Source organism: Odocoileus virginianus, chromosome 9 (genome assembly GCF_023699985.2).
Source record: "Odocoileus virginianus isolate 20LAN1187 ecotype Illinois chromosome 9, Ovbor_1.2, whole genome shotgun sequence".
In the NCBI taxonomy this organism is placed as follows: Eukaryota; Metazoa; Chordata; class Mammalia; order Artiodactyla; family Cervidae; genus Odocoileus; species Odocoileus virginianus.
The window spans coordinates 43,022,552-43,042,855 of NC_069682.1; the positions used below are offsets into that span (position 1 = coordinate 43,022,552).

Genomic DNA, 20,304 nt, shown 5'->3' on the forward strand with positions numbered 1-20,304 from the left:
TGATTTTGAATGCAGTGTCTGTCCAGTCACCATTTGAAGTCACTGTATGTTGGTGTCTGTGGCTCATTTGTGACTAACTCCATCAACACAGTCCTGGACTGTGGAATAGTGGGGTCACACTCGGTTCTTTAGGACACTGACCCATGAAGGTGTCACAGCCTGGCTTGGAAGGTAAGCCACTTGTATGTGTTACAAAAGAAGAAAAACTGTGAGCAGCCACCCGAAGCCTCATGAGACATGTGCAGAATTCTGTGTGGCCTGGGGTGTTAGTGAGACAGGGCAGGGATGGGGGCATGGAAACAGGCAGTGGGGTGTGAGGGTGTCCTAGTCAGGTGGAGAACTGGGCAGGACATCAGGTAGTGAGAATGCTGACCAGTGGTCACATAGTGGAGGCTTGAGGGAAAACTCCAGGTGTGGTTTCTATGGGAAAAGTTTTTGAGTTGGACAAAGGTTGTTTTCTTCTTCGATTTGAGGCCCTGGGCGAGAAACAAATACAATTTGCACCTTGACTGCTTACCTGTAAAATCAGTGGTTATAAGGATTAAAAAGATTACTTAGGACATGTAGGAGGGGACTCAGTAGTTTGCACTTCTGGCTTTGCAGGCTGCATAGTGTGTGTTGTGGTGCTTACCCGGGAGCATGACTGTGTGCCAGTAAAACTTTATTTCCAAAAACAACTCACGGGCTGGATTTGTAGTTAGCCAACCTGTGATTTAGATAAAATTCATGGGGTGTGAAAGTCATTCAGTAAATAGTGTCTCCCTTTCCCTCTGCTTGGTTTGGAGAGATGATAGCACCCTGGGATTCCCGAGTTGTGTCTGCAGTTTCTCCAAGCTGACTGCTTAGTGCCAGCATGTAGTAGTGGAGCTAAAATAGAACACCTGTGTGGAAGTCCTGACTCCGCCTCCCACCTAGCTTTCTGAGTCTGTGGGATTAGGAACCTGTGTGGAGGCCTCTGTGAGGCTGACCTTAACATTTCCCCTTTAAAAAGTGCCTGTTTTTCTTTGGGCCAAGATCTTTAACATCTGGAGCTTTCCAGAGTGAGGGTGAAGAGTCAGTGTCCTCTAAGGTGTCCTCTAAGGTTGGCTTCAAGGGAGGGGACCTCTGCCCCTCTCCCCGCCTCCCGTCCCCCACGTACTTAAATGTTCATCTGGGAAATGTTTAGAACTTGAGCTGAACTTTGATTTGATTATTTCTCCTAGATTGTTTAAGTGGCTGAGGATCAAGTATGTGTCTGCCTTTACTAGTGGGATTTTTCTTTTCCCTACAAATCATTCTTGTGTAGCCTTTTTTCTTCCACTAAGAGAAGATCCTTTAACATTTTTTTAGGGTAGGTTCAGTATTGATGAACTCTGAGTTTTTGCTTCTCTGAGATGTTTTTGTGTGTGTTTTTTTTTTAAAATCTTTTTTTAAATCTTTTTTTTTAAAAAATCTTTTATTCGATTCTGAATGATAATCTTGCTAGGTAGAGTGTTGTAAGTTGCAAGAGTTTTTACCTTTCAGCACTTGATATGTATCATGCTACTCCCTTCTAGCCTGCAGAGTTTCTGCTGAAAAGTTAGCTGATAGCTGTATGGGGGTTCCCTCGAATGGGACTCATGTTTTCCTCTTGCTGCCTTTGGAATCCTCTTTATCTGTAACTTTTGCCTTGCTGATTATGACTTGTCTTGGTGTGGGTCTCTGAGTTCATCTCATTTTGGATGGGACCCTCCATGCTTCTTCTTCCTGGATATGTTTCCTTTTTCAGTTTTGGGAATTTTCCAGCCATAATTTCATCAGATACATATTACCCTCTTCTCTGTCTCTTCTTCTGGAACCTCTGTAACCTGGTGGTTAATATGCTTGATGTTGTCCCAGAGGCCATTTAAACTGTTCTCATTTTTAATTTGCCTTTCTTTTTACTGTTCTTATAATGTATGATTTGCATTCTTCTGTCTTCCAGATCACTTAACGTGTTCCTCTGTATCACCTAATCTTCTTTTCTTTCCTTCTAGTGTGTTTCTCACTTCACTTACTGTATTCTTCAGTTCTGACTGATTCTTTTTTTAAAAAAATATTTTCTAGTTTCTTGTTAAAATTCTGACTGTGTTCGTTTGTTTCTTTCCCAAGTTTAGTTAGGATTCTTATTGCTAATGCTTTCAATTCTTTATCTTTTAAACTGTTTGTTTTTGCTTCATTACTTGTGAGCACAAGTCATGTCTTCCCAGGGTATACTGGCAGCTCTGGCCTTGGTAGGAGGAGGGGCTGGAGGTGGAAGGGCGAGGCCTGGAGCCCTGTTGTGAGCTGGGCTTCCCCTCTGCTCCCTTCTGCTTGGTGACGTCACCACCCTGTGGAGTGGGCAGGGTCCCAGGTTGCTGGAGCAGAAGCCCTGAGGGTTAGGTCTGAGCCCCCTCTGTTCCCTTTAAGTGTATGTTTCCCCCGCCCCGGCACCAGGCCCCTCACCCCAGCAATGCTGAATCAGGAGGTGCCTGTGTGGGCTCTCAGCAGAGTTGAGGGGTTCAGCCCCAGACAGAGGTTGGGGCTGACTTACCACCTGTGTGAGCACCAGCAGTGGTGACCACCACCCTGCTCAGTCACTGCTTCGGGTCTGCACCACTCTGAGTCTATAGCCAGACCTTCTCCCCATTGAGAAGGAGGTGGGACTGGGCTCAGGCTGTGAAAAATGGGCAGTGGCTAGAGCAGCCTTCAGTTGCCAGCTGTGCTGCTCACCATGGAGCCCAGGCTTCCCACAGCCCTCCTGCTAGTCCACAGGCCCTCCAGCCAGCCAGGGTGTTCGGCTTCCTGACAGACCCCAGGACCAGGGCACCGATCTGTGGCTGAACTGCCTGCTCCTCAGGGCAGAGCTCCATCCCTGTGACCTTCCCGTTCTATGGAGTTGTTCCCTGGTACACAGGTGCTCATCTGATCACTTCTTTTCCCTTCCTACCCTGTTCCATGTGGATTGATCTTACAACATCAGTTGTACTGCAGTCTTTCTGCCAGTCTCTGGTTAGTTTTCAGTGAGAATTGCTCCACGTGGAGATCTATTTTAGAATTTTCATGGTGGGAGATGAGCTCTACATCTTCCTACTCTGCCATCTTGATCTCCTCCTCACAACTGAGCTGAACTCTGGGTGAAGAACAAGCTGGAAGGGGCTAGTTCACCAGGTTAGGACTCGATGGCAGGACTGTGCAGAGCACCTGTGAGATTGGCTGGGAGGAGAGGGACTGAGGGAAACACCAGGTAAAGAATAGGTACCTGCCATGCTCAGGTGACCTTCTGGCAGGCCAGTATGTGATTTTCCCATCAACACCCTCACGCAAGTGCTCTGTCCCCTGCCACATGCTTACATTTTCCTCTGGGCATTCTCTCTGCTGGAGGGAGCAAGCTGGTTTTGAGTTTATAAAATGCTGAGCAGCAGCACAGTTAGCACAGAAACTAGCATTCTTACAGGTTTATTGTCTTCAAAGAGTGGTCGGTTTGTTTTAGCATCAAAATTGCTCAATAGTCAATGAGGGATAGTTCTTCCTATATCTGTGTTGTTTACAGCTCTGTGTACACAGACTAGTCGTGAGTTCTGTGGGCCGGAGTGGGCTGCTGGGAGCAGTGGTGGCCCAGGCGGTTCTTGGCCCAGGGTGCCTCTGGGTTGATCAGAAGTAGCAAGCATCACCACCCGGAAAAGCAGGCTTCGCATCTTGTGTGTGACTCACAACAGCTTTTCATTTGTTTGCTGTATTTTTGTTAAAACTTTAATGCTGTTTTAGGAATGATGGTATGGTCAGAATATTAGGGGGAAAATTAAGAGCTTCAGAAAATTCCAGTGGCACAAATCAGCATGTGGGGTGTGTCCAAGCTTGCAATTGGGAAAGGTTGTCTCCTGTCGTAACGTTATCGTCCCGCGCACTTGGCAACCTAGCAGCAATCCTTGAATCTCTGGCTTTAGCAGTTTAGTTCCTGTTTATATTGTGAACATCTTATTCATGTATTTGGATTCCATAGGTCGTATGTCCTATTTATTTGTTTTTATCTACCTTTTTTTGGCTTTAGACACTTATTTTCAAAACTACCTTAGCAGTGTATAGTCCTTGGAACAGACATGTCTGATAAGTTAAAAAAAAAATCTCCTTAACAAAGGAAGATGCTCATTATTGTTGGTTTTGGCCAGCTCTCACTGGGGTAGACACCTGCAGAATCCGTTGTTGATTAAGTTAATGAGCGCTGTATAGATCAGGGAGGTTTCCTGCCCTGCAGATGTGACTAAGATAATCTTAATTCTGGACTCCATCAGAGCCAAAACCTTGTGAGAAGGGGCTGGAGACTAGTGTGTGCATGTGCTGTAAAGGATTTTATGTAACTTAAATGAGTGTTTGCAAGCAGTAGAAAAGTCAAGGTGAATGATGTAAAGTGCTTTCTTCTTAAATTATAAGGAAACAGAAGACACCTACATGTGTGACTGTGTCTTCTTAGTTAAGTGCTCGGCTCTACCAGTGAAAGCATTCTGAACTTCCCTTTCCTTCTCTTACAGGTGACATCACACAAAAAGGATATGAGAAGAAGAGATCGAAATTGATTGGAGCCTATCTGCCCCAGCCTCCGAGTATGTAAACCTTGCTGAGTAGCATAAGGTGTCCAGCTTTAAGAGTTAACTACAACTCCTGAGAGAACAGCTGAGCACCAGTCCTCCCCCAGTCCCCAGACTGCATGCGGATCAGGCCCTTGAGGTGGCACCAGCCCCATCCCACTCCTTTGTGTGACTGCAGCATATTTTGTGTATTCAGAAGACACATAGGAGTTTTCTGTGAAGGTGCTAGATAACTGTAATAGGTATTCATCCACAGAGGAAAGTAATATGTTTGATTACTTTAAAATACTCTAATCATAAAAAATAAGAGAACGTTTGTGGTTTAAACATGAATTTTGACTTAGTTAAAATTATTGATAATGGTTTAAGTTAATCAACAGTTTTTGTTGACTTCATTGGTGGGGGTTGGGGAGGCAAATCTAGAAAATGATGTAACATCCTGCCTGGGACTTTGAAATCGTAAAGGTTGGTTGGTTGTTTTTTGAAACATGATTGTCTGCATTATGAATTCTCAACCAAGTGCAAGTTCTGTTTAATTCTGTGGTTTTCACACATGCAAGTACGTAGGATTCTACACTTGAGCTGGTTCTGTACATTTCAGGGAAAGGAGGGAGACCCTGGGCTGCAGGTGTAACACCTCTGTTCTGAGGGCAACCTTGAGAATCTTCTGGGCATCAGGAAGGGCTTAGTACTAACACAAGTCCTCCAGGAGGTAGGACAGCAACAGAAATGGACTCTACAGTGTTCACTGTTGGAGCAGGTATAAAGCCGTGCTGAGATGTTCCAGCTAAAGAGCTTCAATTCCACATGTGCAGGCCTTTTGGCTCTCTGGGCTGTGACATGGCCTCCAGTGTTGGGGGCGAGGAGGAGTGTCCTCACCTGCGACTCACCTTCCAGGACATTTGTGTTGAGTGTGCTGTTTTTTTAGCCTTGTTTGATTTTGTGTGGTTTCTTTCTTTCCTTGGAGCTTAAGAAGGTTAATGTAAAGATTGGCTGGCTGTGCAGGGCTGCCTTAGCTGGCGACCTGAGTTTTCTTGCTCTCTGGTCTGTAAAAGGAAGGAGCTGTGCGCTGTCTGAGTGGATGGAAGAGCAGTGTGTTGTCCGGGTGACCCTGTGTGTGAGAGCTTTAGAGAACACACGGGGGCAGACGACTAGATGCTGCTAGAAAGCAGGTCTCCCCGCTTTCCTTCTCATCCTCCAGCAGAACTGCTGGGATGACTTCCTATCTTCGTGGTTTTGGAGGAAGGCTGGTGGGGAGGCGGTAGGTCCTTGTGTTGCTAGATTTTATTTTCTGTGCCTTGCCAAACAAAAGTGAAACAGAAGCAGTTCTGTGTATGCCCAGGAGATGGCTCTGGGAGATGGAGCCTCTACAGTCCCAGGACGAGGCTGACCTGTATTGCTGGGCGCTGAGGGTGGCCCTGTGTGACATGGTCCCCTTGGTGTTTTTTGTGCTGTTCTGCATGGGGTCGGCAGCTCTGCTCGGCGCTGTAACAAATTTAAAAAAAACTAAAGTTTGAATTAATTAGTTTTTTTTCAACTTGTTACAGCAGCGAATGGAGCTGCCGTGGTCCGGTGTAGACTGCAGCACAGTGAAGGAGCCCCGAGAAGAATGCTGCAGGCTGGCAACATCGGGGTGTGTGACATCCGAGACGCCGCGGTCAGAGAGCGGGCGGCCAGCACCGCAGGAAACCGGCCACTGTTTTACTTTCGTTTCGGTGAGCGCACTTAACTGAGAGAGATCCCATGGCAGGGCACGTTTGCAATGGACTGTTTGCCTGATGCCATTCTAAATAGAAGTGTAGGGCTCAGCCTTGGGGGAACCTAGGAGGTCATGTTTCTCAGCCCCGTCCTCCATTTCAGCTCATTCAACTTACCGAGCTCCTCAGGCACAGAGCTTGTCACAGGCCGTGGACCATGATTATCCTGCTGATTCAGGGCCCAGGTCTGAGTGTTTTCTATTAAAATATAATACTCAGTTTTTGCAACCATATTTTCGCAGCTGGAGCACCACTTACAAAACACTTAGGAAAGAAGAATCCATGATAGATCATACAGTTTTTCTTAAAATTGTTGATCTTCACTGACCTTGTCTCATTGTCAGAGACTTGGGTGAGGATGAGCTCTAGTGTATCCTGGCCCTTGAGATCTGTTTCAGGGAGTGAGGTCTGTAGCTCCATTAGGGCAGTCTCCAGAGGGCAGACTCCAGAGGACAGTCACGGAGTTTTGAAATTGAAAAACTGAACTGGTTCATCAGAGTCATGATTCTATTCAGAGGTCAAAATTATTTAAGTGAACAATATTTTGAATATAAGAAGCCCAGAAAGATGAGTTCAGTGCACCTTTTAGTACAATAAGGAATAAGCATAAACTCAAATAAAAGACCTTGTTTGAGAATCATGTACAGATAATAAGCTGTGTGTCACAGTTAATCCCCAGGATCTTAGACGAGGACACACAGTCTGGTCTCCCCTCTGTGCCTCTGCTCTCCTCTCTAGGCCAGCTTGTTAACAGGCATGAGACATGTCCTTGTGGGCAAAAGAGGAGCATTGATGGACAGGTGGCAGACTTGGGCCTTAGCTGCCGGGCCCTGTCACAGTTTCTGTTTGCCTCCCACACCTATGGATGTGTGAGGCTGAGAGTGTTGCTGGGGATCGCTGCTCCCTGGGCCTCCTGCCATACCATCCCCAACCGGGAATGAGAAAGCAGGTTCACTGAAGATGCTGGGGTCAGGAAGATGGATGCCTGGGTAGTTGTACACTTATGCTGATTTGTATGCTGAGAAGTTGCCCTGGGTGAACAGTCACTCTCTGTACACAACTGCCTCTGGGGAGCAGTAAGGAGAGTGCGCGGCTCTGCATCAGAGGGTTCTTTCTTGACTAGGTCAGCCTTAGAAATGACGCTTCTGGTGTAGGATCTTCATGAGAAACATCTTGTTTTCCTTTTCAGTTACCCTTATCGTGCTTTACACTTTTCTAAAGAGAGTTTGCGTTTTGATGAACTTTACCTTTTTCCCTTGTTTTATGTTATTTTTATTTATCAGAGAAAAAGACTCCTCTAGAAAGTACTCTAAAGATATTTCAAAGATCTTTGGGATCTGTGGGATATTTCAAAGATCCCAAAACTTTGGGAATTTGTTTAGGACACATGATTGTGGATTAGGATGGCTTATGCAGCTTTGAGCAAGAGATGCACCCTGAGTCTGAGCTCCCGTGCATTACCCAATCCCAGGGAAGAGTGCTGGGGAAGCAGGTTTTCCCTGGTTTTCTTCCCAGAAGTGAGTGACCGGGGAACCCAGTCAAAGGTATATTGACTTCAGGGAGCATGGTGTTGAGTGCTCACCTAAAACTAGATGAGGAAAAGGGTCCAGAGCTAGAAAGAAAAAAAAAAATTATGTGTTTAATTGAGTAATGGGTCAGAATATATTAAAAGTCATCATCAAAGAGAAAATGTTATTCAGGAGAAATTATTTGGTACTAATGCTCTTGGAGCTTTTCAGCTACGTATTCTTTTGTTAGTCTCTGAACCTGCTAAAATTTGTAAAATTAGAAGACAGAATCCACTCTCTACAACTCTGTTCAGGGATATCCTAATAAGATGGTGTCAGCTTCTATAAGTGAGTCTTCACTGCTTTCATGGCAAGGTCATGGTGATATGAAGTAGTAAATTCCATCATTACTGTAAATAGTGAAATCTTCCTTGACCAGATGTAGTCCCTCTGTTGTCATGATGTGTGTATTGGCTGAGTATTACTTTCTCCATGATTGGCACCCAGTGTTTCTGAGCAGCGGGTGACTTGTGTGAATCCAGTCTTCTCCAGGCCCAGCATGCCTTTCCTCCAGCGGCAGGTGGCTTGTGCTCTGTTAGAGGGACCTACTGTGACTGCACTGTTGTGAAAACCTTGGTGAGTTTGGCTGCTGGGACCAGAGGGCAGGTCTGTTTCCCTCCTGGTCTCTGGGAATCTGCCTTGGGATCCATGTGGGCAGCCTCCTCAGAGAGGAACCTCTCTAGGTTGGGGTGAGTTTATCGACCGTCTTTGTTCCACTAGAGAAGGATGGCTCCACTGGGAGTGTGGACTTGTCTCCATCAGAAGGGCTTCACATGCAGCTGCCTGTCCTCCCTCCAACTCCCCAGTCTGCATCCCATGTCACACTGTCGGCACATGCTTGTGTCCTCTGCCTGTACCTGCGCACCTCTTAAAGCTCAGTTCAAGTGTCACTTTGGCAAGGATTCATTCCCTGCTCCCTGGGGTTAGGACAGGCCCTTTTGTTTCATATGCTATAGGAAATGCAGCTTCCTGGCACTGCTGTGCCTGATTGGTTCTGCTTCTTGGTGTTCATACCCGCGCTGCCCGTGTCAGGTACACCGTTGGTCTGTTTTCACACCTGCTGCGCTGCTCTGGAGCCTGGGGCACCATTGGTCTGTTTTTACCCTGCTGGAGAGTCCTGTTCCCCAGAGTGCAGCCTCCCATCCCTGGGCACAGCAGTGAGCTGCCCCTCGGACCTGCTTTGTAGGGACCCAGGGCTGATCCTGGGGGCCTTCCTGGGCCATGCCACCTGTTCATGATGGATGGGGTGTAGTGTGCAAGGTTAAATACCAGAAGAGAAATACGAATAGTTAAATCAGGATGGCCTGTGACTTAGCATGAATTCTTTCCAGACTGAGTTGCTCCAGGAAAGGAACTTTCATCACTAGAGGTAATGACTTATATCCTAGGTAACCTGTGGTCATGATCTTGATACACAACTTGGTGCCCTAAGTTGTCTAAAGCATATTCTTATTTTATCACACACAGCTGCTGACTAGATAGATGGATGGATGGTTTTCTTGTTCTTTTTGATGGCTTTGAACCAATCAGGTTCCTTCCCCAGACACCAGTAGTTACTGAGGAACAGCCGATCCTCCATGGAAAGGAGGGCAGGGGACAGTTGAGAGTAGAGTTATCATATGGATTTTTATGGACAATCTATAAGGAAAATGAAACTTGAAGCCACGGTCTTGAAGACATATGCTTGTTGCCTCCGAAGTTGCCTCACTGCTGAGCAAAGCCAAGTGCTGGGATGTGGGGATGAGACACAATTGCAGCACAGTGAGTAGGGGCTCTCATGAACCCTTATGGCTCCAGGTCACCTACACTCTTCCAGTCGTGAAAGTGAAAGTCGCCCAGTTGTGTCCGACTCTCTGTGACCCCATGTACTACTGTACATGTGACCCCATGTACAACTGTAGTACAGGTAAGAAATCTACTCCTTTCATTTCATACTGACTCAAGTCAGAACAGCACAAGACAGACAGAAGCTTCACCATCACCACCGAAACATCTCCCCAACCATGCAGGCCTAATTCTTACATTGCTGTCACCCTTGAGTCTACTTTACCCTCCACCAGCATAAAGCCTTGCCATAAATCAGTATAAATTTGCTAACCATTTTCCTATTGATGTTTAATTTGCTATGGACTCCTGCCTGAAAGGGGCTTCCCTGATAGCTCAGTTGGTAAAGAATCCACCTGCAGTGCAGGAGACCCCAGTTCAATTCCTGGGTTGGGAAGATCTGCTGGAGAAGGGATAGGCTACCCACTCCAGTATTCTTGGGCTTCTCTTGTGGCTCAGTGGCTAAAGAATCCACCTGCAATGTGGGCAACCTGGGTTCGATCTCTGGGTTGGGAAGATCCCCTGGAGAAGGGAATGGCTACCTGCTCCAGTATTCTGGCCTGGAGAATTACATGGACTGTATGTGTAGTCCATGGGATCGCGAAGAGTCAGACACAACTGAGCAACTTCCACTTCACTCTGTTGTGGGAAGCAAAGTATAATTATGTGCTAGAAGAGAATGAGAGGATTCAAAACTTGGCAGTGTACAAATATGGAAAGATCCTTGGCAATTTTACCAACTATCTAGTGCATATTTTCACTTAAGTGAGAGCCCTTGGAGTGCCCAGTGAGGTTGCAGGATGCTGAGATCCATGAATGCTGTACTGTAGGTGGGGAGCGGAGAGCCTTGAGTCACGATGAGGGTCCTGGGAGTAACAGTCACTCTGTATTACTATGTCTGTGTCTGCACCCCAGCACCTGTGGGAACCGAGGTTCAGAGGTTCAGTGATTTGTCTGTAGTTAGTGGAAATAAGATCTTTGTTTTATTTTACATGTCCTTCATGATTCCTTTTATTTTTTTTCATGATTCCTTTTAAAGCTGTTGAAAACCAAGGTGTTTTTTAGTGTTTTTCTCTTACTATCTGAATTTAGAAATACTTAACTTTTTCTAGAACATTTAATATTCTGAGCAACTGTATGGTGTCTGTACTGCAGGTTTTCTGGTCTGTAGTGCACCACTGTGTCATGGTGAATGGACCAGCCCCTATAGGCCTTATTATTCTTAGGTTATTCTTAGGATTACTGTGATTTCTAGTATCTGGTTTACCATAGTGTTAATAAAATGACTGCATTTGTTTAATAATCTGAAATTGGTGGATTGTTTAGGTGCCAGAACTGTGCTGTTAGGGTTTTCTTTGAGGAGCCTTTTTTAATTGAAGTATAGTTGTTTTACATTGTTAAGTTAGTTTCAGGGAACCTTTCTTAAACATATATTGAAAGTAACTGATATTCTAATTTTAAAAAAAGGCTTATTTCTCTGCTTTCTACCCCTTGAGCTCAAACAAAGTTTTCAGCTCTGCAGAGGAAAAAGCATCTGGAGGAGTGAGTGGTGATAAGCAGGTCAAGAACTTGGGAACAGCAACCATTTCTCTGTGACAGGAACCTGGAGGCAGGAGTGGGAGGTGGCTCACGAGGAGCGTGAGGTGGAGAGAGGCTGGCGGTCAGGGAAGGAGCCTGGGCTCGGCTCTGGGGTCCGCAGGGTACAGAGGCATGAACCAGGCATAGCCTGGTTGGATTGAAGAGAGACTGACGTTCATGGCTGCGGTGGCCCTGGGGGTGGAGAGGGTGCGTGGAGCAGCAGGTGGCATCTGACTGTGAAGGGTCAGGGCAGTGAACTTTTAACCTTGAGGATAAAGTTCAGGGTGGGGAAGAAAGGAGCCGTGAAGGATGAGGGTATCTGAAAATGGGCTGGGGGTGTGCCACATGCATAAATGGAATTCCCAGGAGGGTGCACACTCCGAGGCGTGGACAGCTGTGTTTTACTCTATCCTGTGCTGTCCTTTTGTTTCCTCTTTTCCTCTCACGCATTTCTGCTCTCCCCCTCTGATGAAGAGTTTTATTTAGAATCCCATTGCAATTCTAGATGGAACAAAAACTCACTGACTTGTGTATGAATTGATGTGTTGCAGCCCTCTGCATGAGCCTTAAATGTTTTACTTACTGGTTCAACAGTGCTTCCTGAGTTCCTTCTGTGAGCCAGGGACAGCACTCAGCTGCAGGCAGACAGCCAGACAGTTGTTGCCTTTTCTGGACTCTTAACGTGCCTGTTAAGAGTCCCTTAATGTGTCCAAAGTGAGGATCCATGCACACACCTTAGTCAAACAACCTCAGCAGCTTTCAGCTGCTCTAAGTTTGTTACTGGGTAGCAGTCTGGAATTGTGGTAGTTCCCGTCTCTCTTTATAAGACTGCTGGTTGAACAGTAGTTTTGTGGTGAGATCACAAAAATACCTCTTCCCAGATGCAGAGTACCAGCTGGACTTGGTCTGTCTGACAAGTGACCACTGCATCTGGAGTGCAGCACTGAACAGAAGGGAGCCTCTGCTTCAGGGCCCTGGCCTCTGCCTGGCTTTGAGTGCACCAGGAAGGGGTGCCCATCACACATGGATGGGCACTGCTGGAGTGGCACAGACACAGTTCTGGGCCTTCGATTGCTTCCAGTGAAATGGCAGAAGCCTGTCTCATACAACTGTGTTAATAATTTAGTAAATATACAGTGCTTACACCAGTGCTGTAAAGCATTGGCTGTACCTGTCAGTGCTGCCTAAAGATGGGAAACTGAGGCCCAGGGTCACAGACTGTGCCAGCAGCAGGTTGGCGCACCATCTTCAGAGCATGGCGTTGTCCAGATGCATTGCCCTCAGTTCATTTGGGATCTGAAGCAAGTGGTGCTTGATCAGTGTTTGTGGGAGAAGATATCCAGTCTTGATCTCTGTCATGTTTTTACCTGGGAAGAATTTTTTTTGTTATCCACCTTGCATTGCGTGTTTCTGGACAGTTACCCCACCTTCCTTGGGACTTCCTCCCTTCTATCGAAGGCATACTGTCCATCTTGGGCTGTCCTGAGAGCTAGGTTTCAGGGATGCCTGAGCATGAGACCTTAGCAGTGTTGAATACTGGGCTGTAACTATGTGTTTTACTGATTATTTGTGATTACTCTTGCTGGGAGACAGCCCATCCCACCAGGAGCATGTGGTCAGCTCCTCTTATGATGGGTCACAGGCAAGATACTTTGGTTACTGCCCCACGTTCTCCTGTGTACCAGGTCATTCTAATTTGGAGTTGCTTATTTGACTGAAGTATGTTTAAGCTACCTCAAATTTCATTCACAGTGAGGTCAGGTAAAAACCAATATTTGAAATATACACACTTATATTTTAATGTCTTTTAATGTCCTGAGGCTGGTGACTTATTGAAGCTATTCTCATTTTGTCTAATTTATTCATTTTCTTTTAAAAACTTTTAAAACCTTGGGTTGTAAACTCTTGTTTTTCTGCCTTTGAGAGTAAATATTCACAATGCTGTATGCAAACTTAGCTTTCTGAAGACAGAAGTGTAGGGTCCATAGCAGGTGAGCCCTAAGTTACCTAAATTATATGTCGTATAGCTGGTCTGATTTTGAAAAGGCAGAGGAACCAGAAATCAAATTGCCAACATCCATTGGATCATAGAAAAAGCAAGAGAATTTCAGAAAAACATCTACTTCTGCTTCATTGACTACGATAAAACTTTTGACCGTGTGGATCACAACAAACTGTGGAAAATTCTTCAAGAGATGGGAATACCAGACCACCTTACCTGCCTTCTGAGAAATCTATGTAGTCAAGAAGCAACAGTTAGAACTGGACATGGAACAACAGACTGGTTCCAAATTGGGAAAGGAGTATGTCAGGACTGTATATTGTCACCCTGATTATTTAACTTATATGCAGAGTACACCATGCGAAATGTCGGGCTGGATGAAGCACAAGCTGGAATCAAGATTGCTGGGAGAAATATCAATAACCTCAGATATGCAGATAACAGCACCCTTATGGTAGAAAGTGAAGAGGAACTGAAGAGCCTCTTGATGAAAGTGAAAGAGGAGAGTGAAAAAGTTGGCTTAAAACTCAACATTCAGAAAACTAAGATCATGGCATCTGGTCCCATCAGTTCATGGCAAATAGATGGGAAAGCACTGGAAAAAGTGAGAGACTTTATTTTCTTGGGCTCCAAAATCACTGCAGATGGTGATTGCGGCCATGAAATTAAAAGATGCTTGTTCCTTGGAAGAGAAGGAACAGCTATGCCAAAGCTGGACAGCATATTAAAAAGCAGAAGCATTACTTTACCAACAAAGGTCTGTCTAATCAAAGCTATGGTTTTTCCAGAAGTTCATGTACAGGTGTGAAAGTTGGACCATAAAGAAAGCTGATCGCCAAAGAATTGATGCTTTTGAACTATGGTGTTGGAGAAGACTCTTGAGAGTCCCTTGGACTACAAGGAGATCCAACCAGTCAATCCTAAAGGAAATCAGTCCTGAATATTCATTGGAAGGACTGATGCTGAAGCTGAAGTTTCCATCCTTAGGATGCCTGTTGTGAAGAACTGACTCATTGGAAAAGACCCTGATGCTAGAAAAGGTTGAAGGCAGGATGAGAATGGGACGACAGAGGATGAGATGGTTGGATGGCATCATGGACTCAATGGATATAAATTTGGGCAAGCTGTGGGAGTTGGTGATGGACAAGGAAGCCTGATGTGTTGGAGTCCATGGGGTTGCAAAGAGTCGGACATGACTGCGCGACTGAACTGATAGCTGGTCTGCAGGTGCTGTGACTGCACTTCCCAGAGGAGGGATATGGCTACCTATGGACCTGGAAGGGTCAAGGTTGAAACTAATTTCAGGAAACATATTTGAAAGGAGTTGATGGGTAACAGTATTGAGATTGGAAGCTAAATGTGTGCGTGTGTGTGAGGCACTGTTTAATCTTGGCAGCTTGACAGTGTGCGTTAGCTCTGCTTCTTCCCAGAACTGCCCTGTGATGTCAGTAAATGGATAAAGTATGAATCTCTAGGACAAGAGAATGGAGAAATAATGACGTGTTTTTAGGCTCTATGGTTGATGATTAGAGGCACCTTATTTAGCCATGGCGAGGAAGGCAGCAGATGAATGGGCTGATGAAACCATGATGGTGGGCATTGTGGGTAGGCATGGCTTCTACGCAACAGGTGATCACTCCTTCTGTGTTCCTGCAGAGAAGTTTTCTGTCTGGAGAAAGGGAACAAAGAGCCTCCAGAGTCAGGGACACCAGACAGTACTGTACCAGGGGCCCTAAATCAGAGCACAGTGCTGGAGAGGGAGAACAGCTCCACATTGGTGATGAACACTGTGCTTAGTCACAGGCAAGAGACTGGACCTTTCTTCTTTGGGCACATGGAATAGCCTGGGTAAAAGACCTGCTGGAAATAGATCTGGTAATGCCTCTGCTGCAGAACATAATGCTTGCTTGCAGCTCCTTATGTAAAAAAAGGTGTAAAAGGTGACAGAGGATAGAAGAAAAAAATAAACAGATTTACATAAAGATTATAGCATCAGATTTGCATTTAATAATTTAACTTCTTGACAATGATTAGCATGAAAGGGAATGATTATCCCTAACCCTAACCCTATTTGCAGGGCAGTAATAGAGATGCAGACATAAAGAACAGACTTGTGGACACAGAGTGGGAAGGAGAAGGTGGGACAAATTGAGAGAGTAGTTTTGACATATATACACTACCGTATGTAAAATATATAGCCAGTGGGAATTTGCTGTATCATGCAGGTAGCTCAACCCGGTGCTCTCTGACAGTCTAGAGGGGTGGTGGGATGGGGTGAGAGATGGGAGGGAGGTTCAAGAGGGATGGGACGTATGTATACCTATGGCTGATTCATGTTAATGTATGACAGAAACCAACACAACATTGTAAAGCAATTATCCTCCAATTAAAGATAAAATAATTTACCTTCTCGATAGTAACTGGCATGAAAGGCAATGATTATACATAATTTTCAAATAAATACATTTATACAAATAAATTTTAAAAATTTTAACTATATGAATAATGTTGCTTAGAATTCTAAGGTTCAATAATGTAAGCGCCAGGTAACTATTATTTTTCTATGAGACTTAATAGTACTCTTTGATTTTATAAATCATGTGCATCTGTCTGATAAAAAATATAAAGTAATTCTTTCACAAAGTAATTTTTTCAAAGATCATTTCTAGCAATAACTTAAGAAAAACTTGGAGTTCTGAATGGTTCAGTGACAAGAACTGTTAATTAATGACAGTGACATTAACATACTTGCTAGATGAAGGCTCATGGAACCTAGCACAGAGCTGCAGTGTACGGTGTACTCTTGTGCAGTTCTAACATAGCAAATGTAATATGTGGGGTCCACAGACATTCTGTGAAAAAATGAGGTGCAGAAATCTCCAGTGTAAGAGGAACATTGAACCTCAAGGATGAGTAGCTAGCTCTTGTGGAGCCATCACGGTAAACCAGGGACTAGACAGTTTTGGGTTAAGATTGCTTTTTCTGATTCACTTTCTGTCAAGTATCACTGGCCCTTTTCTGAAGAAGCAGCAGTTAGTCTTTAATGCTCAGCATTTCCTTATTCTGGACTGTGGTAATTAAATCTCATAGTACCTAGTAATTTTCTCTGGATTGTACCTTTGGCTACTCTGTTTCTGAATAGCTATCACGTTGGCCAGAGTTAGGTCAGCTTTTGGCCAGAAACTGAATTATTTTTATTTGATGATTTTAAAAGTTTTGGTAGTTCTTCAAAGCTATATTGAAATACGGCTTGTTCACTTGTTTAGCATCAAGTGGAGTAAGGTTGCCAGAGTTTAAAATTTTGAATGAAGAAAGATGAAAGTTTATGTTCAGTCCTGGAAACCTGGATTATAAAAATACTCTGCAAGACTTACTTACAGTTACTTTTAATTTAATGATAATTATAATTTTAAAAATTGTTGCTATGGCTTACTCTGCATCACTTCACGTGCACAAAGCAGGCATTTGTGACAGGAAGGAGCCTGGACTGGTGCTTCCTTTCCTGTTCCTCACCTGGGCTGTCCCAGCCTTCCATGCCCACTCCCCTATGTGCTTTAGCTTGGCTGTGGGAAAACAGAGAGTCAGAGCTTTATTCCGCCAGATGACTTGCTTGGCAAAGTTGGTGAACTCCAGCTGCCAGTCACCTCACCTTACTTTGCTGTCTTCCTTAACCCAGGGGTGGATCAAGCTTTGCCTCCAGAGCGCCGGGCTCCGGTCACTCCTTCCTCTGCCTCTCGCTATCACCGCCGAAGGTCCTCAGGGTCACGAGATGAGCGCTACCGGTCGGGTAAGGTGCCAGATGTAATGTGGGTGGTGGTGAAACACGTGGGTGGACACATGTCTGCAGAAGCTGTGTGAATGCACAGCAGTGTGTTCGGGTGTGTTTGTGGTTGGTTGTGATGTGCAAATGACCTCTTACCTCAGACATGGATACACCCTCCAGGGCACACAATAAAATTCAGTAAAAAGTAACTCTTTTTATATTTTTAAGATAGTGTCCATTATTTAGAATATTACAATAATTTAAAATGTAGTAACCTTTTGTAAGCCAAATTTTGCTCATTTTTTAGGTGTTACAAAGTTTAACACTGGTTTCAAAAAGCTTGGTTTTACTTTTCCTATCATGGTTGCTAGTATTTTTTCCTTCTCTTTTAACTTCAGTGATTTGTTTTTCAAGTAGAGTTTTCAAAAAAGAAATAAAATTCTTCATAATTTGTGTGTTGTTTATTTCCTTTGTGTTTTATGACCCTGCATATAAAAATGCTCTCTTCATAATTCTGCTTTAGAGCAGTCATCTGGGCTTGACAGGTTTAAATTTCTTCCATTAATTTAGCATCAGGAAAGTTGTATTGTGATTAATGTTTAACTCTTATTTTCTCCGCTACCATCTGGATTCCAGTTGTTTTTTACTGATGTCCTAACTATAATTTTTTTTAAAGAAAATGATAAGTGTTGTTGCTGGGACACCAGTTCAGGGTACATGTGGTGCTGATGATGACAGTCCAAACTATAACATTTATATATTGCTTTATATTTTCAAGTGCTTGCAATGGTGTTACCTCAGTTGGTTTTTATAACAGAAAGGTGGCATACTTATGGCTGTTTTGTGCTGCAGAAGAGGAAGCTGAGGCTGCAAAAAGTGAAGTAGCTCAGCCACTTCACATGGAGGCAGGTGATCAGCCCTGTGAGCCTCTCAGTGTTGTGAGTCTTTCCCTTATTGGGGACTTGAAGGATAAGCTGCCACCCGTCCCACCAAGCTCAGGAGCTGTGTGCTTGACTTCCTGGCCCAGCTCTCCTTTCTAGATGGGAAGATGGCATAAGACAGACTTTATGGCATCAGGAATCTTTATGTGCAGAAGCGAGAAGAATGGACTAGAGAAACTAGGAAGGAGGCCAGTGCAGCTTCACTGCTGCTCCTTTTGCCTTCTTGGCTGTCTCAGGCCTGATGCCTGGGACAGTGTGTGGGGGTGGGATGAAGGCAGGGGTTTGTAACCAAATTTTACGTTCTGTGTTTTCACAGGTAGTTTTATCCTAGCACATACCAAGAGCTCGTCTTACTTTATTCAGGCATCTCAGAGGCCCCTTTCAGATTAATTAGAAGGGTGGCACATACATATGTGCTGTCAACTTGCTGTGGAATGTTAAGATTTACTCCCTTGTCTTGATTCTGTTGTGCATTTTATATATCATGCACACAGATGTAGATACATGTACATAGTCACACAAATGGGAGACATGCAGGTAGAGACCCACATGTACACACACACACAGACATATGTGTAGGCATGTGTATAGACAGACAGTAGACAAGTGCTCACTCCTATCCGTATCTTTTGGCACTTGGACTTTATCCTGAAAATGATAGGGTTCCATTCAAAGGTTTTAAGCAGAGTCACAACTGGAGCAGGTTGGGGTTTGCAGATGACTTTGGTAACACTGTGGAGTATGAGTTATAAGGGAGGATCTGGAAGCCCCTGGACACCTGAGGTATTTGTACAGGATATGAGTCAGTGCCAGTGAGATGTGAGATGTGGTGAGTTAAGGCAGGGGTATGTGAGAGAGGGGATTTTGGTGACTCTGAGATGTCTAGGTTGTACAGCTGTATAGATGATCCTCTCTGGGTCTGCCATTCCAGAATTCAGTTTCCCATTTGTAGGTTAAAGGTGGTGGAATTTGCCCCAGCTATTTACTTACTATGTAGAGAATATGTGAAAAATAGTTCAGGTATTCCTTCAATTATCATGTAAGATGTGAAAAATACTATTCCATATATAGTTTAAAAATTTTTTTTTAATTTACACTCTCAATTTTGAATAAATAATGACTGCTTAGTTTTAAGGAGCACACATATCCAGAGGATCTTTCCATGTGCTTTTGAAAGCTCAGCTGTGTTCTCATTTTCTTTAACTGACTCAGTGCCACCATCATATGGGATGATATCCACCCTAGAGGAAAACTAAGGAGGGCCTTTGGGGCATCCCTGGGCTCATTTGATAGTCTCCTTTGCTATGTCATTATCTGCTGTTTCCTGGTTTTAAAATACTCTAATTAGTTTTCTTAATTTAGGCATTTCAATGCTAAGTTACTTTCTTTTAGAGTTTATGCTCATATATTGTTTTTTTTTTAAGTGGTATAAAATCTTAGAAGCTTGTTTTAATCTGTTTTGAGTGTACATGTTTCAGGATTTTATTTTCTCCTGTACCAGCACAGAAGATATAGGACATTTAAGAGAAAAGGTTTTGTGACTCTCAGAATGTTTTGCTTTCTAAAATTCTTTGACCACTTGCAGTAGAATTACTTTGGTTGTTTCAATGACCGAATTTATCAGCCAAGAGGTAATTCTGTTATCCTTTAGACAGTTGACCTAATTAATAGTCAGTCTGGTCAACCATATAGCCACAGACTTAATATCTCTTGGCTATATATTTTCATTTCTAAACCCATTGCTTTACATGGTAATGAACTCCTACTGGAATTCTTTATAGAGTAATTTGTGCCTCTCTCTTTTTTTTTTTTTTTATGTCAAAAATATCTTTAATTGCAAAAAGTATTAATCTTACTATAATAGTTGAAGAGTTATATTTTTTCTTATAATAGACATTATACATCTCAAGTGTGCAACTCATAAAGTGTGTATTAAATAGGTTCACCAAACAAGACAAAATATGAACACTGGCTAATAACCTGAACAAATGTCAAACAAGTTATTTAAAAACAATGCTTTAGAACATCAGCTCCTCACATTCCACATAGAACTTCCAATGCTCATCCATTATATGGCACGGGAGAAATTCTTGGTCGCTGCTTAGCTGTATTTCTTTTATTTGAAGGTAATGTGGGATGTGCCTCTCTTTTTAAATAATTTCCTTTGGGAACTAAAATTTGATTTGGAAAGTGAATGAATAAATAGGCATTTACCAAACCTAGGAAACATCTATTTACCTTGTGCTCATTCCAGCTCGAATGTCATGGAGTGCTGTCTTCCTCCTGGAGGAAGAACTCAGAGTACAGGG

At 43.9% G+C, this 20,304-nt stretch overlaps 1 protein-coding gene across 7 annotated transcripts in view; it reads left to right on the forward strand.

Moving 5' to 3' along the window:
• DIP2C (disco interacting protein 2 homolog C) overlaps positions 1–20,304 on the forward strand; it is a 286,321-nt gene that overhangs the window by 142,122 nt on the left and 123,895 nt on the right. For 4 of the 7 annotated variants that reach the window (XR_011489501.1, XM_070472278.1, XM_070472283.1 and 1 more), the window contains exons 2-4: positions 4,506–4,577; positions 6,110–6,277; positions 16,968–17,078. Coding sequence is in view for 6 of the 7 variants with exons in the window: in XM_070472278.1 (XP_070328379.1) it covers positions 4,506–4,577; positions 6,110–6,277; positions 16,968–17,078 (351 nt within the window). In the remaining variant the exon portion in view is untranslated. The remainder of the gene's footprint in view (positions 1–4,505; positions 4,578–6,109; positions 6,278–16,967; positions 17,079–20,304) is intronic. The other 3 variants (XM_070472281.1, XM_070472282.1, XM_070472279.1) reach the window with 2 other exon arrangements.